The sequence below is a fragment of the Centruroides vittatus genome, unplaced genomic scaffold, assembly GCF_030686945.1.
Source record: "Centruroides vittatus isolate TY-2023 unplaced genomic scaffold, ASM3068694v2 contig_1827, whole genome shotgun sequence".
NCBI classification, from domain to species: Eukaryota; Metazoa; Arthropoda; class Arachnida; order Scorpiones; family Buthidae; genus Centruroides; species Centruroides vittatus.
The window spans coordinates 4,468-19,158 of record NW_027121125.1 but is presented as its reverse complement, the minus strand read 5'-3'; the positions used below and the strand labels follow the sequence as shown (position 1 = coordinate 19,158).

The 14,691-nt window shown below is 29.2% G+C and overlaps 1 protein-coding gene across 1 annotated transcript; it reads right to left on the bottom strand.

Moving 5' to 3' along the window:
* Window positions 1–4,791: 4,791 nt before the first annotated feature.
* On the bottom strand, window positions 4,792–5,466 carry LOC136969922 (zinc finger MYM-type protein 1-like). The gene has a single exon (XM_067264230.1). It carries the CDS (start codon window positions 5,464–5,466, stop codon window positions 4,792–4,794), a length of 675 nt encoding a protein of 224 aa, XP_067120331.1.
* Window positions 5,467–14,691: the final 9,225 nt, after the last annotated feature.

Here is a 14,691-nt window from a genome sequence, read left to right as displayed (position 1 = left end):
AATATGTGTCAGAATTTATATTGGATCATATTGTGCCGATTTTAAGGTAAGCTATTAGATATACGACTTACCAGATACTTCCCTATATATTTGATTATAAGAGCAGATACAAATATATCAAATTGAGTGAGAGAGAAAAGTAAAAAAGAGGTTTTGCAAATGAAGAATTACAAATTTAACATTAGAAAATTCGAATCGGAAATAGGAAGATAGAATTAAATTAATCCAAGAGCAAATACTAGTGAAATCTACAATACATTAACAAAACTTTTTAAGGATTATATTATAAAATTGAATATTCATAAAACCAGAATATTTAAACAACGTGAAATGTAAATTTAAACAGGAATGGTTCGATATGGACTGCTATAGAGCTAAAAGATTAAAGAACATGCATTAGCATCATTTCGTAAAAACAGACCAAGAGAACGACTAACTGAATATATCGATTCAAGAAAAAGATATAACAATCTCATAAAAGCTAAGAATATACTTTAATTTGATAAACAAAAAATTACACGCTTCCAATACACACTTTAGAAATAGTAAATATAATTAACAGAAAAAATAATACTTTCTTCTGGTTGACGGTGGAAAAATATCGACGAGGACCTCACTTAAAACCAAGATCTTATTGATTTTGTTAAATGGTTTAAACTTTTGAAAGAAAGGAAGACAATCATAAAATAATTCTCTAAAAACAGTAACAGGATGTAACGTATAGGGAAAAGAAGGTATTGAATCTGCCAATACACGCTTTAGAAATAGTAATATCATTAATAAATTAAAAGAATCCACTGCTACCGGAACCCGACTCAATCCTAATTAGTTTTCTAAAACGATTACCAACTGAAACGGCTGATATGTTAGCACTCAGTTTTAACTATATGTAAGAAAACAGTTCTTATCCTGAATCGTGGTGCTCATCATATTTTCGAATGATATTTAAAAAAGGCGATAGGTCTATAATTACTAAAATTTGATAGACCTATCGCTAAATTGTCATCATTAAGAAAGACTTTCACATCAATCCTTGCAAAAAGATTTAATCAATAGAAAAAGGAAAACTCCTTCGTTTTAGACAGTCAATTTGCATTTGTTAAGAAGAGTCGAACCGAGTTAGCAACTTTTGTATTACTTTCAACTATCCAAATCCATTTTTCCAAAAAAAGACAAAGTATATGCAGCGTTTCTAGACTTAGATAAGGCTTTTGATTCAATACCAGTAGGAAAACTGTGTGATAAATTAAAAAAGCATGGTGCAGATCTATTATTTATTAATGCTATAAAGTTTTTATTCGGTCATTATCTAATTACAATTAAATGTGGTAAAAATGTTTATCCAACTTTCGACATTTGTGGAGGCCTCCTGCGAGGTGACCCATTATCACCTTATTTATTTAATTTTATGATTTACGATATTAATAATCAATTTAATAAAGAAAAAGGTGGAATTTTGATAGAGAATCAGATAGTTCACTCAATTCAATATGCAGATGATATTGTGTTAATCTCGAACATTAAAATTGGTTTCCAGAGAAAAATAAATTTGATGCAGAAGTATTTTTCACAATTGGGAATTAAAATTAATCCAAACAAAACTCATATTCTTAAATTTCAAAGAGGAGGAAGATTGGTAAACAGGATCAAAATTTTTACCTTTTAAATGAAAAACTAGAACTAGTAAAGGAAATCTTATACTTGAGAATTCATTTTACTTCAACATTATCTTTTGGAATTCATGTCGAGCATGTACAAAATATAGCAAACGAACTAATTAACAACTTTATCTACTGATTAAACTAAAAATTAATTCTTTAAAGAAAGAAATGCAGCTCTTTTTAGCAATAATTATAAATTCGATATGTTATGCTCTCCCGATATGGGGCATGGATTGGTTATCTCACATTGAGAAAATTCAATTATTATATGTAAGGAAAATTTATGGTTAAAACAGAGCTGTGTCCGGATATGCAATCTCCATGACATAAATAGGCTACAATTGGAGCCTTATTTGGTGCTAAGAATTATGAAGTTTTATAAAAGATTGACGAATACTAAAAATATCTTAATATCACATTTAGAACACTTAAAAGGCTGGCAGAGGCCAACAGAAATTACCTAAACAACTGGTATAACAAATTTAGCCTAATGCTCGCCAGGTATGAAATTTCACCCATATTATTTAATAATTCAGAAGCAGATTGGAACTTTGGATATTCTATTTTGGTAGAAAACATGTTTAATAACAAAATTTATCAAGAAATGGTTAAACTACAGAACTCCAAATTTCATCCTTGGTATATTAACAATTTAAACTTTTATCTATCGAACGATTATATCAATTTTCAGAACCCGTTCGGATGAAAAAATTTTATATACAACTTCGATTGAATAGTTTTTACGTATTAGTCGACCAGAATTATCCAAATATCAAGAACAATTTATACAAAATTTGTCAAGACCAATATTCAATCTATCATTTAATTTGCTTTTGTAAGGGATGTTCAGAATTGAGAGATCAATTTGGTATTTCTACCTTGACCGAAAGTAAATCTATAGAGTAATTTTATAATAAGCTATTCCAAATAAGCCCAACTATGATAATTAGGCTATATAACTTTTTCAATAAATATATTAAAATGACTGAGAATAACAGAAGTACCACAGAAAATCAGTTTGAATTTGAATGACTTGAATGCTAAAGTTATAACTCTGTATAATAACGATACAAAAATTGTAACTCAATTAAAATATATGTTGTTACATTTACACTTCTCTATGTAACGTTCTAACTATTGTTCCCTCCTTGTAACGGGATAATCCGATAATAATAGTCATAAATTTATTATTATTATTACAGTAGAGCGTCGATAAGTGGAACGTCGGTAAGTGGAACGATTTTCAGTTGGACTGTGTCGTGCTGAATCGAACGTTTTTGATACTAAATTTACTTCTAAAGTATAATTTTCATGTTTTTTATATTCTTTAATATATTTATTTTGTTTGTACAAAATGCAGAAATAATTTTTAACGATACGATAGCCTCGATGATTATTCTAAAAATTTTCGTTAGGCTTAAAATCGACGAAAATTCAACACGAAGCGACACGCAACAGAGAAAAATTTGAACATCGGACAGGTTAATGTATTTTTTCGTACAAAGTCGGAAACTGGAACAAATCATTAACTGGAAGGACCCCAGTCCCCAATTGGTTCCACTTATCGACGCTCTACTGTAATACTAAAATTCGTTGCTCAAATTTACACCCAAATATTAAATCGGTTTAAAATATTACCATTTGGTAAATAAACTTAATTTACGTATAATAAATTTAAAAAAATAAAATTTTCACAAACAACAAAACAATAAAAAAATTGAAGACGAATATCAAAAACATTTTTACGAGTTATTAATTGTGTTATCTTCACTAACCGATATTTAATTTTAAAACGATATTCGTCATTGGCATGCGTCAAAAAAACACCATATATTCCCTAAAAGACACTTACCTGAGAGGGTCAGCTGCACTCTGAAAAAGCCCACAGTCTACGTCAGCAATCTAATGGGTGACCTACTTTCCCAACATAGTAAAACAAAGTAAGTTACAGTATAACGATACACAAACACTAACCATGATAATCAGAACAAATTGTTCTTCTAAAATCCTCCAATCGGTCTTTGACGTAGCTCCACGTAGAAGCAGTAAATCGGTAGACGTGTCTAAATAACACGCTAATAAACACTAAAAAACATAAATGTTTCGAAATTAGGACTAAATAATTATATGCACAAATAAATTAGTAGGCTTATAATCATACTTGCACTTATATCCAGAGATCAGTTCTCACGAATTGTCGAAAATAAATTATTTCTCAACTTTTTTTCTATGAAGAACGATATTCTGAAACAAATTGTAAATTCACAGTGAAATTTCCACCTTTCATCCCTTAAAAACAACGCAAAATGTTTTAATACACGTAATAAAACTTTATCACAGTGAACTTCAAACGAAAACGAGAAACACCGAACCGCACAGTACGAAATCTGGCGCGAACTGATACCTACAAAACAGACTGAGAATGCTTTTGTTCAATGTCACCTGACTAAAAGTTTCAGTGTTTATGCAGGAAAAATTGAAGTTTCAAAAGATTTTTCCATTAAACTCGATAAATTTAATTAATACAGAATAACAAAATCTGTTTAATAAAGATTAGTAATTTACCATTACAATTATGTAAATTAGATATGAAAAAGTTCACCGTGCAAAATCTCCTGCCAACCATAACGTCATGGAATGACTGTAAACTATCCTGCTAAACAGTAAAAATTTTATGTAAATTTTTTTATTAATCCAGTCAAGTTTAAATAATATAAAATGTCTAGATCTGTTTAATAAAGATTAAAAATGCACTATCACAAATATGCAAGTTAGATACAAAAAATAACTGGGAAATCTCCCTTCAAGATGATAACTATTAAACAATCACCTGACCGAAAGCTAATACGCAAGGAATATTAACAATATGTTTTTAAACTGACATTTTTCCATCTATATCAGCTTCCTTCACTATTGGCGCATCATTTTCTGTGAACTTAGAATCTGTTAGAGAAATTTCTAATTTAGCTGCATGTTTTTAAAGTGCTTCTATTTCCGTATTTTGAAATTTTTCCAGAAACCCAAATAAGTCATTATGATTTTTTAATTGTTCAAAACGATCTTTTAGTGATTCTGTAGCTTTATCTAAAACAAAATTTTAAAAAAGATATCTTGTATGCGTTTATCGGATCTACAATAGGTTTATCATCGCCTTCAGAATTGAAATGTTTCTTTCTTTTCCGAAGCCTTTTATTTCAAATTCTGTAGATATTTCCAAATCTTCTGCAAAAGTTTTTGCTTGAACTAAAACTTGTTCGAATCCAGTATTTCTGTAGTCGCTTAACCATTTTAAAAGTTTTTCAAATGAAGAAAGTGCAATGGATACATCTACAGATTTACTTTGAAGTTCCTTGCTTACATAATTGACTTGGAACAGTAAATCGTACCAAAAAACCAGTGATACTAAAAATTTATAGTCTTTCGTTGCATTTCCAAGAGATTCTGCCTCGCTTTTAATCTGTGGATCTTCGGTAATTTCTGATATTTCGAAAAGAGCATCATAAAATTCACCTATTTGGTATCTCACTGCTTTTACGCTTTGAATCCGACATTCCCACCTGGTATCGCAAAGAGGCTTCGCAGTAAGTTCTTTTATATATTTGAGAAGTATTAACCATCTTTTTGAAGATGCCGAAAACAAAACATATAGGCGTTGGAGAATACCAAAGAAGGTTAAAGCTTCTGGACAAATTTTTGCTACATCTCCCGATACTAGATTATAATTGTGACAAACGCAAGGAGTAAAAAATGCCCTTGGATTTTCTTTTAAGAGTCTAGCTTGAACACCGGAGACTTTACCCTTCATATTCGAACCATTGTCATATCCTTGCCCTGTTATGTTGTTGATGTCAACCCTAAACTTTCCAAGTAGCCTAATTCAAGTATTCCTAGAAAAAATCCATTTCGTGCATCTCCTAGCTTTACGATGGATCCTCTAAACGCGATATTTTATTCAGCTAAAAAACTGAACTACTGAAAATAATCTTTCAAATATATTGTACAAACGAACTTTTTCTTGGTTCAACAACTTCTGTTGAACATTATCTATTGTTTGCTCAGCAGAAAGTCTTTTTTGAAGCTCTGTGCATTTTAACATAGCTACCAAATGATTTTTTAATTTTTTATGTGTGGCTAATCTATTACATATATTTGGCCAGTTATTAAATCTTACAGTAGCTAGTGCAATTGAGGCACCCATACTGAATAGCCGACAATAAAAACAAAATATTCTGTCTTCTGATTCAGAGTATATTATCCAATGACGGCTTATTATTTCACCATTCGTAAGCTTTCTTTTCAAATGCACTTTTGAAAAGTGTGTTCCATCCTCTTGCTGCGGAAACTCATTTAAGATAATTTTTGTAGGACCTTTTTTAACTAAATAATCTCTTATTTGTTGAGTAATAATCCCGAGCCAAGAAGTGGGATCGTCGGTTATATTCAGTTTTTCCATTTTCATTCCAATATTTGCTTCTTCCGGTTCTGGTCTGTGTAATTGTGTTTCTTGTTTATTTTTTACCTGTTATTCTGTATTTTTATCATCATTTTCTTCTTCACCATTGTCATCATTATCTATTTTTAAAAATTTGTTCAAAGCACCTCTGAGTTTTTCACTTTCGATTTTCCTTTTTGCACTTAATTTCCTTTTTAGACTACCACTTTTATATTTTCTTCCCACATCTCTTTCTCGTTTTAGTGGATTCGACATCTAATGAAAAAATTAAATGCATTTTTAATCACAAAATATACTTATATTTTTAATTTTAAATATAATTTCTTGTTAATAAATATTATGTAATACAATTAGTACTTACCTTTTTTAACAATAACAATTAGTAATTGTAGTCACAAAATACGACAATAATAATTAAAACGATTAGAAGAATAGAGAACTGCAAATGCAATAAACAATTGACATTTGATAGTAGCTACATCTACTTAATAGCGAGCGCAGCACAACGATGACTAATGCAAAAAAACGAATGTGAGTGCGCCGAGTAAGACGCATATAGAATAGAATAATCGAGAGAGAAGATAGTACTATCCGATTAATTAAACGTTAGTCAAAAACGACACTTACGGGTATCCGTTTTCTATATTATAATGTATATATATTATAATAAACGCAATAATAAATCTAATCCATCAATGCGAACTTAAAATAAATATATTTTTAATTATTTGAATAATTTATAATTTATCTTTTATCGTCAAAAGCAATTTGCTTTAAATTTCGAAAAATAACTTTTTGTTAATTTTGGTGGTGATGCGGGGCCCCTTCAAGTGCGGGGCCCGATTGGGCCCAATCGCTCCAATCGCCTTAAATCCGGGCCTGCAAGGCTGCGATGTGAATTAAAAGTAGTTCGTCAACTTCGATTATAGAAGTAATTTCTTTTACCTGACTATATAAACACATTTTAAACCCAAAGTAGTTTTGCTAATAATATATTCGCCTTAATTAACCAGTTAAAAATTTTATTGTATTTTAAACTCTATATTGATTTATATATATATATATATTTTTGCTCTGTCTGGTTGTGTAAAAAACTGTTAGCTATTAGACAGGATGCCCTTTGGACCCACATGTCGAAGATGCGTATGTAAACGTGACACTTGAGGTTGTTTATCTATCAACCAATATTGTATAGGATTTTCGCCTATTTTTCCGATTTTAGGGACTCCCCTTCCCAAATTTTTAGTAATATCGACTAAAAATAATTTAGAACAAAAAGCTATCAATTAATTATTATAAATATCAATTTTTATCTGCACTTTTTTGCATATTTGTAAAAGTTAATAAATTAACTTTTGTTAAGAAATAAAGGAAGTAGACAGCAGGCCATTTATAAGACTAGAATGATTACTTATTGTTACATGTTACTTTTAATCAATACTTTATTTAAAATTTTTTATGTTTTTAACTATTACAAAATGAAAAACAGCTTAATTTTGTGGCTGATGAGTTTTATAAAAAAAACTTTGAATGCTAACGAGTAAAATCGTCATTAAGTCCGACCCTACTGTAGAAATGACAAACAATCCCCATCTCTTAATTTTTCGACCTTTAATTATAAAAATTTAACAGGATGAATATTTTTAATAAACAAACTTACCGCAGAATTTCAAACACGTTCGACAAAAAGTCCAGAACTTATTAAGTATAACACGGAAATACTCTCTGAACTTTCGTTTTCCGTTGAAAATGAACATTTACGTTCCTTCTAAACCACGTGACTATGAGTCCACTCATAAAATCACGTGTCTCGAAGTAAAGTAGCTAAACTCTGTGTAACAGGAAGAAACACGTTTATGCATAAAAGCCGACCTTTTAAAATTATTTTATAAGTGGTTAGAAATATTTAAAACTACCGTGAATTAACAAGTCGTTACTAAGATAATTTTAATGTTTTAAATTTTGTATTTAATACTGTCTTATTTGCCCTTGTTTGTTCCATTGTTACCTTTTTCCTGTCTAACGTCTCATTTAGAAATAGCTCTCCGGGGACCGGTCACAGTGATGGGAAATTCAAATTGCGTTTGCTTCTCGCGCCTAGCATGAAATCGAGTGTTTAGCTTTAAGACTGGAAGTTACACCTGTCTACAGCACTATGATAGACGTGTCGGTAAATTACCAGACATTGAAGTTATGAAATGTCCAGTGCAATTTTTGGGTTTTTTTTACGTGTAACATAATGATACGGCAAAATAATTAACATTATTATTATAATTACTATTATTATTATTAATTATTATAATTTCATCGTAGATAAAAGCCGAAACGACCCCAAGAAGGTATGATGGAAGAATAGAAGACGTCCGTATATCACCAGTAACTGCTTTTTAAAAATGTTTATATTTTTAATTACTTTATATTTGTGTTTTTTAAAGGAATGTTTGGCGGCCAGTAGCCTCAAAGGAAAGGTCAGTCGCCAAACATATAATGTTCAGAACACAATAAATGGTGGTTCCTTATTTTGGGAAGGACTTTGTCTTCAAATAATTAATCATAATTATCGCCATCGGACGAAGATTTACAAAAATATTTCTAAAGTATCGTCACCGGGGGTGGCTTTTCTCATCTACATTTTATTATAATTACTATTATTATTCCTTACAGTTTAAAGCTTATAGAACTGCAGATTTTAATATAGTGACGTCATTTTTTGTTTTGCTAAAAAGAAGTATCTTTAAATTTAACTTTTTATGTGGTGAAATAAAATATTTATTTCTTTATATTTTCGCTCTTTGTTACATATTACGACTCCACATTCGAATAATCTTCATACGTCACTTGCGCATTGGACTAAAAAAAAGGACCGGTCTGGCCCTCTTTTTGTTAGCGAATCAGTTTATCAGAAGCAGATGCGCGTATTGAAAACAGTCCATTTTCCCTATATGCGAACTAACATAGCACACTCAAGGCCACAGATAAATTTTGAGTAACTTTCTTGAATTTCTTCAACTTTTTAATTAAAATATTCTTACAATTCTAGAATTTTAACAAATCTTCTTAACTTGTAAAATCAGATCCTATTCTCTAAAATTTAGAGAATAGGGTCTGGTTTTAGAATAAGGAAGTTTCCCTACATTTAGAGCAGTGTTTCTCAACGGGGGCGATTTTCCATGTTGGGGGCGATTAATAACAATTTATTTTTTGGGGCGATATAGTAAAACATTATATTAAGAATAATTAGATATTTTATTCGTTATATCGTACAATAATGAAACAAATAACATTAAACTAATCACTAGTCTATTCAATGCAACACAAATTTGAAGGCCGAGGCTAACGCCCAACAAAATTTTTTTCGAAGTGAAGAAGACGATACTACGTAACAGTTTTATTGAAGGGGCGACGATTCGTTAGAGGTTGAGAAACACTGCTCTAAATGTAGGGAAACTTCTTTAATTAGGGTTCCCAACGCTGAGAGGTTCCCTTCTTGTCCAGGAATTTATTCTTGGAAAGGATTTAGACCACGTGTGAAAAGAAAACAAAGAAAGAGGAAGTAGACGAATAGTCTAGTGGTAAGGCACTCACTCACTCACCTTGTGTAGACGAGGTCTATTTTTCTTTCTGTTTTTAGATTGAAGAAGACTCAGGAGTATAGAATAATTGGATTTATTTTTTCTAATAAGTGAAGAAAAAAAGAACTTCAGAACGAAGCTAGTTAAAATTACAGTGAAAGAATCTCCACACGCAAGGTAAAAAGTAACGAACTCGAAACCCCTTTTGTGAGTACAAAAGGGGTTTCAAGTAGCACATTCCTGATTTTTTACATCCGTAATTTTATTTAGCTCTAACGGTTAGACGAAGTCATGAAAGGAAAGTTTACTTAAACATTTCTAATGTAGAAATAAACGTTTCATTACAATAGTGGATATTCCATAGATTTAATACTACTTAATTAACAATAAAAATGAAATATTGACCCAGCATTCTGTTAGATATTTATATTTCATTCAGCCTTAATGGAATACGTAATTCTTGCATAAACGAAGGTTGTTGTAATTTATATTTTAGGGCTTATCATACACAGCAATCGAGTATACAATTATTTACAATTGTAATAAATTTCATAATTAGCAAAGTGTAATAAATTGTTCTGAAATACCTCGATTGCTGTGTTTGGTAAGCCCGAAAATATAAATCGAAAATACGTTGAATAATAAGTTAAGGTCAGGAAGCAGAGTTATTAATACTAATTGTTGTATTGCGCATTTAAAATTATCGAAAACGTTCAAATTAAATGAATTTATTACATAAAATTAGGTTTAAATTATATAAAATAATTTCTCTGTCAAGCACGACTGAATGCTGTTTAGGAAACAGTAAAGATTAAAGCTAACGGTTAGTTAGATCGTTATTTCCTATTGGATAATGCAACGTCACGTATCAGGACCGAAGTATTTAAAAAAAATTCTAATAGAAGTTTTTTGAAGTTTAAATTTTAAATTTAATATTATAACTTTAAACGCGTTAATTGCAAACGTATTTAAATCTGCAGCCAAAGGAAAACTCCCTGGATAATTACATCGAGGTGACGTCAGAGATCTCGTTTAGGTTACAGACGTCACTGCAACGTAAGTACGACGCCGATCCGAAATCGATAAAACATTCATTATATAGTTGGTATTTCCGCAAAAAATAATGGATATTTTCCTCAGGAACATAAAAAGAATATGACCAAAATTTTATCTCAATCGGTCAAAAATTACAGGAGTTGTATAAAATACACACCTGCAAACAACAGCTTGTATATTAATAATATCGACCTATAATCAACCTGTGAATATAAAATGTAATAAATTAGTTTAGAGAAAAATTTATATATTAATTTATAAGTTTTATTTGTATAAGTTACCTTTAGCTCAGAATATTTAGTCTTATACTGTAGTTTCATATACATTAATTTAACAGTTCGAGTTATTCTTACATACGGACCTAAACGTAGACTTCATCACGTCATAGAAGGGGTGTGTAAGCTAAACGAAATACGTAAAACATTCGGGTAGTGTGTTATTTTTGTGATAATTATTCAAATTGATTTCTTTTCGTAGTTTAGAAAATTTATTTTACTCTAGTAATTATTTTCCCACTTATAACAAGTGGTCTATATATACCTGCTGTATATAACATTACTCTAGTAATTATTTTCCCCCTTGTTATATACAGCAGAAAAAAAATGCGGTGATCGATCAAAAAATAAATTTTCGAGATTTTTCTTTTTTTTATCTCGGGACTTTGAAACGTCGAGTTAATATTAAACAAAACAAAAAAAATCAAAAATTTGACTGTGTGTGTGTGAAGGGCGCGCGATTTTGTTCACTCTGTTTGAAGCTTAATAACTCTTGTGCTCATTGTCGAAAATTTCAGAAATTTTGCAGGAAGGATTCTATGCTACGGAGAAATTACCAAATTTAATGCTATTAAATTTTGATGGTTAATCGAGGTGGGAAGATAAACCTTAATCGTGTGTCATATCTCCAGTAACGGTCAGAACTAATGACGATTTTACTCGTTATTAGCATTTTGAATTTTTTAATTAAACCTAGCTTACCCTTAAAAAAGTTTTTTATGCCATTTTATAATAATTAAAAGTAAAAAAATTATTTTTAATAAAATATCGTAACAGATGGCGCCACAAAACGTTTCCGAAACTCGTTGCAGGATTTTTTCATCGCTCAAGTCATATTTCATTGTTCTTTGAAAGAAAATTAAACTTTTGAAAAAATTATTTTTCAAGTTTGCAAAAAACAATTAGATGTGTAAACATCATATTACTTATTTTAATCGTATTCATTAAAACACGAGTATATAATTGAATGATAATACATAATAATGACTTATATAAGTTATGGAAGAAATTCTTCATTTTACAACTATTTAGTAATTGTATTAAGTATAAAACGTTTATAAAATATTGTATAACTTATTACATACAAATGTTTCATTCTTAAAACTGAATTATTGTTACGATAAATTTCGATCAGTAACCAAGAGAGATAATTTAAATAACAAAATGGAAATTTAAATTTCAAAAATCGTTAGTATTAAGCAGTTAGATTAATTAACTTGGTACATCTTTCGATTACACGGAATTTTTTTAGCAGTTTTAAATGTTATTGACGAAAAAGTTATGCAACTCGTTGCTACATTTTATTTTCTAATTTAAAACAAAATTTAACAGTTTTTAAACTGTTTATTAAATACTTTCAACTTGACTCTAACTCGTTACATGCAATTTAAGATGCATTGTCATTTAATTCGAATGGAACTTTGTCTTTATACGAAATAAGTTAAAGTCATTTATTTTCATTATTTTAAACATTGAAATAATTTTTCCGAGAAAGTATACAAGTTTAAAATAAGAATTACAATTTTAAACAAACCTCTTAACTTTTAATGTTTAAGATTCCATCATTTCTTTTGATATTTATTTTTTAATTGTCATTTTACATTTTTATTTTCCTAATTCATTACGAAATATGCAGTAACTCAAAGTCATTTGGCGAATGAAGCAACAAATGTAATAAGAACTTTCAATTTCTGGATATATATTTATATAATGTATAAATCTGCTTTATTGTTTCGTGTATAACAACAACAAAGATTATAACATATTTATTTTACTTCAGAATTTTATCTTAGAATAGAAGAGTACAGGAACAAAATTACTTAACAATGGTCATGAGACAGATCACATTTAGTTCAATTTAAAATTTAGTTATTAAAATATTCAATTTTTTGTTATATCTTGTTGGATTGTCTTTTCTTTTCAATCCAGCTTTCAACCAGTTTTGCAGTGATTGTCCATTAGTAAGATTTATGTGGTGTTCACAAATTTTCTGATCATTGTTGTTCCAACGTACTTTTCAGTTCATTTATAATAGTAATTTTTGAGTCTCCGATCTTTCCATCTAATTTCTTTTATAAATATCCGATTACATTTCGGTTTATAGTTAGTCTGTGACTCATTCGTTTTTTGCCAACAGTACAACACCCACTTTACAAAACCCGTGTTTTGGATGATACTTATGATGAAAATGTAAGATATTCGAGATCCGTAGTTTTCCAGCGGAAGTTTTTACATTTTCCAATAAAATGTATTGACATTCTTCAAGCATATTTCCATCATTAAACACATGTCTTCTATCTCTTCTATCTACATAGGTTGACATCCATGCCCATACCATAACACTTCTTTCTACATGTTTAAGGGAAATCTTGTGCCAATTGTTATTTTGTTTACAGTTCGACCAACAGAACCAAAGATGTTAAATTTGCAATCAACTAAAAATATTACAAACTTGAAGTAACGGTTTTATTTTAATTAAAGTTATTTTTGCCCATCATTTACATTTTGTGAAGATATTTTTCGTATAGACATCTTTTAAAAACAATTTTCAAAAAATTCACGAATGACACATCATCACAAAAAAGTTAAAATTTCCAAAATAGATTTCTGAAAAATTTATTGTTATTTTTGTAAACGCGTAAACTGTTCATCTGTAAACGTCGAATAATTTAGAAATAGAATATATATATTTTAAAACAATTTTGCGTAGAGAATAAAAAATTTATTCACTGTACAATATACATTGAAAATGAATTTTTCTGATATTTCAGATCGTTTTATTTTATTTATTTATTTTTTATTTAGCTGATCTTCACCCTGAAAATATAGAAAACAGAAAGTAAAAAGGAGAAAAACGAAATTCAATTTTCGGAAGAATAAAATCAATGATTTACTCTTAAGAATTTGTATTTTACACGTTCCAAGATTACGAGTTCCTCTTACGAGAACGATTCATGAGGAAAGTATACGTAACAAAAATCTTTTAAAAATACAATATCCTTATCATCTGAATCTAATATATTACATAAGTTTACATTTAAAAATAAGAATGAATACGAATATGAATAATACATTTCAAGTTAAATTCATGTAATATTAAATTTTATGCAATTACTTTAATGGATGTTGTTATTACTTTCAGACGTACTTTGGATGAAACATTGAATAAAGTTTTGAAGAGAATGCTGTCCAAGATTATGACAAAATTGTGTATTAGATACACTGCTTTATTTACATCAGTGCTCTTCGTTTAAAAATATAAAAGAAGCAGGAAATCCACTGCAAAGATATAAAAAGAATTCATAAAGATATAAATACACATGGAGAATATTTTACAGAAATTGTTTACTTTAATGTCATCCCTGATTAGCTGTTGTTGAAAATATTAATAACATAATACATTTATGGTCGAACTTTGTTATCTCTAAAATTACTATTTTGTGTTTTTATGAAGAAATTCACCTTTAAATATAAAACTGTTGTTATTTAATTTACTATTATTGCTAATTTTAATTATTGTTATTATTTAAGAAAGTTTTTTATACATAGATAAAATATTATTTAAAAACAATTTTTTTAATTGCAGGAAAAAAGAAAGAAAAGAAACTTTCATGTAAACATTGTAAAAAAAATTTCAAAACTAAACAACATTTGCAAACTCATGAAAAAATTCA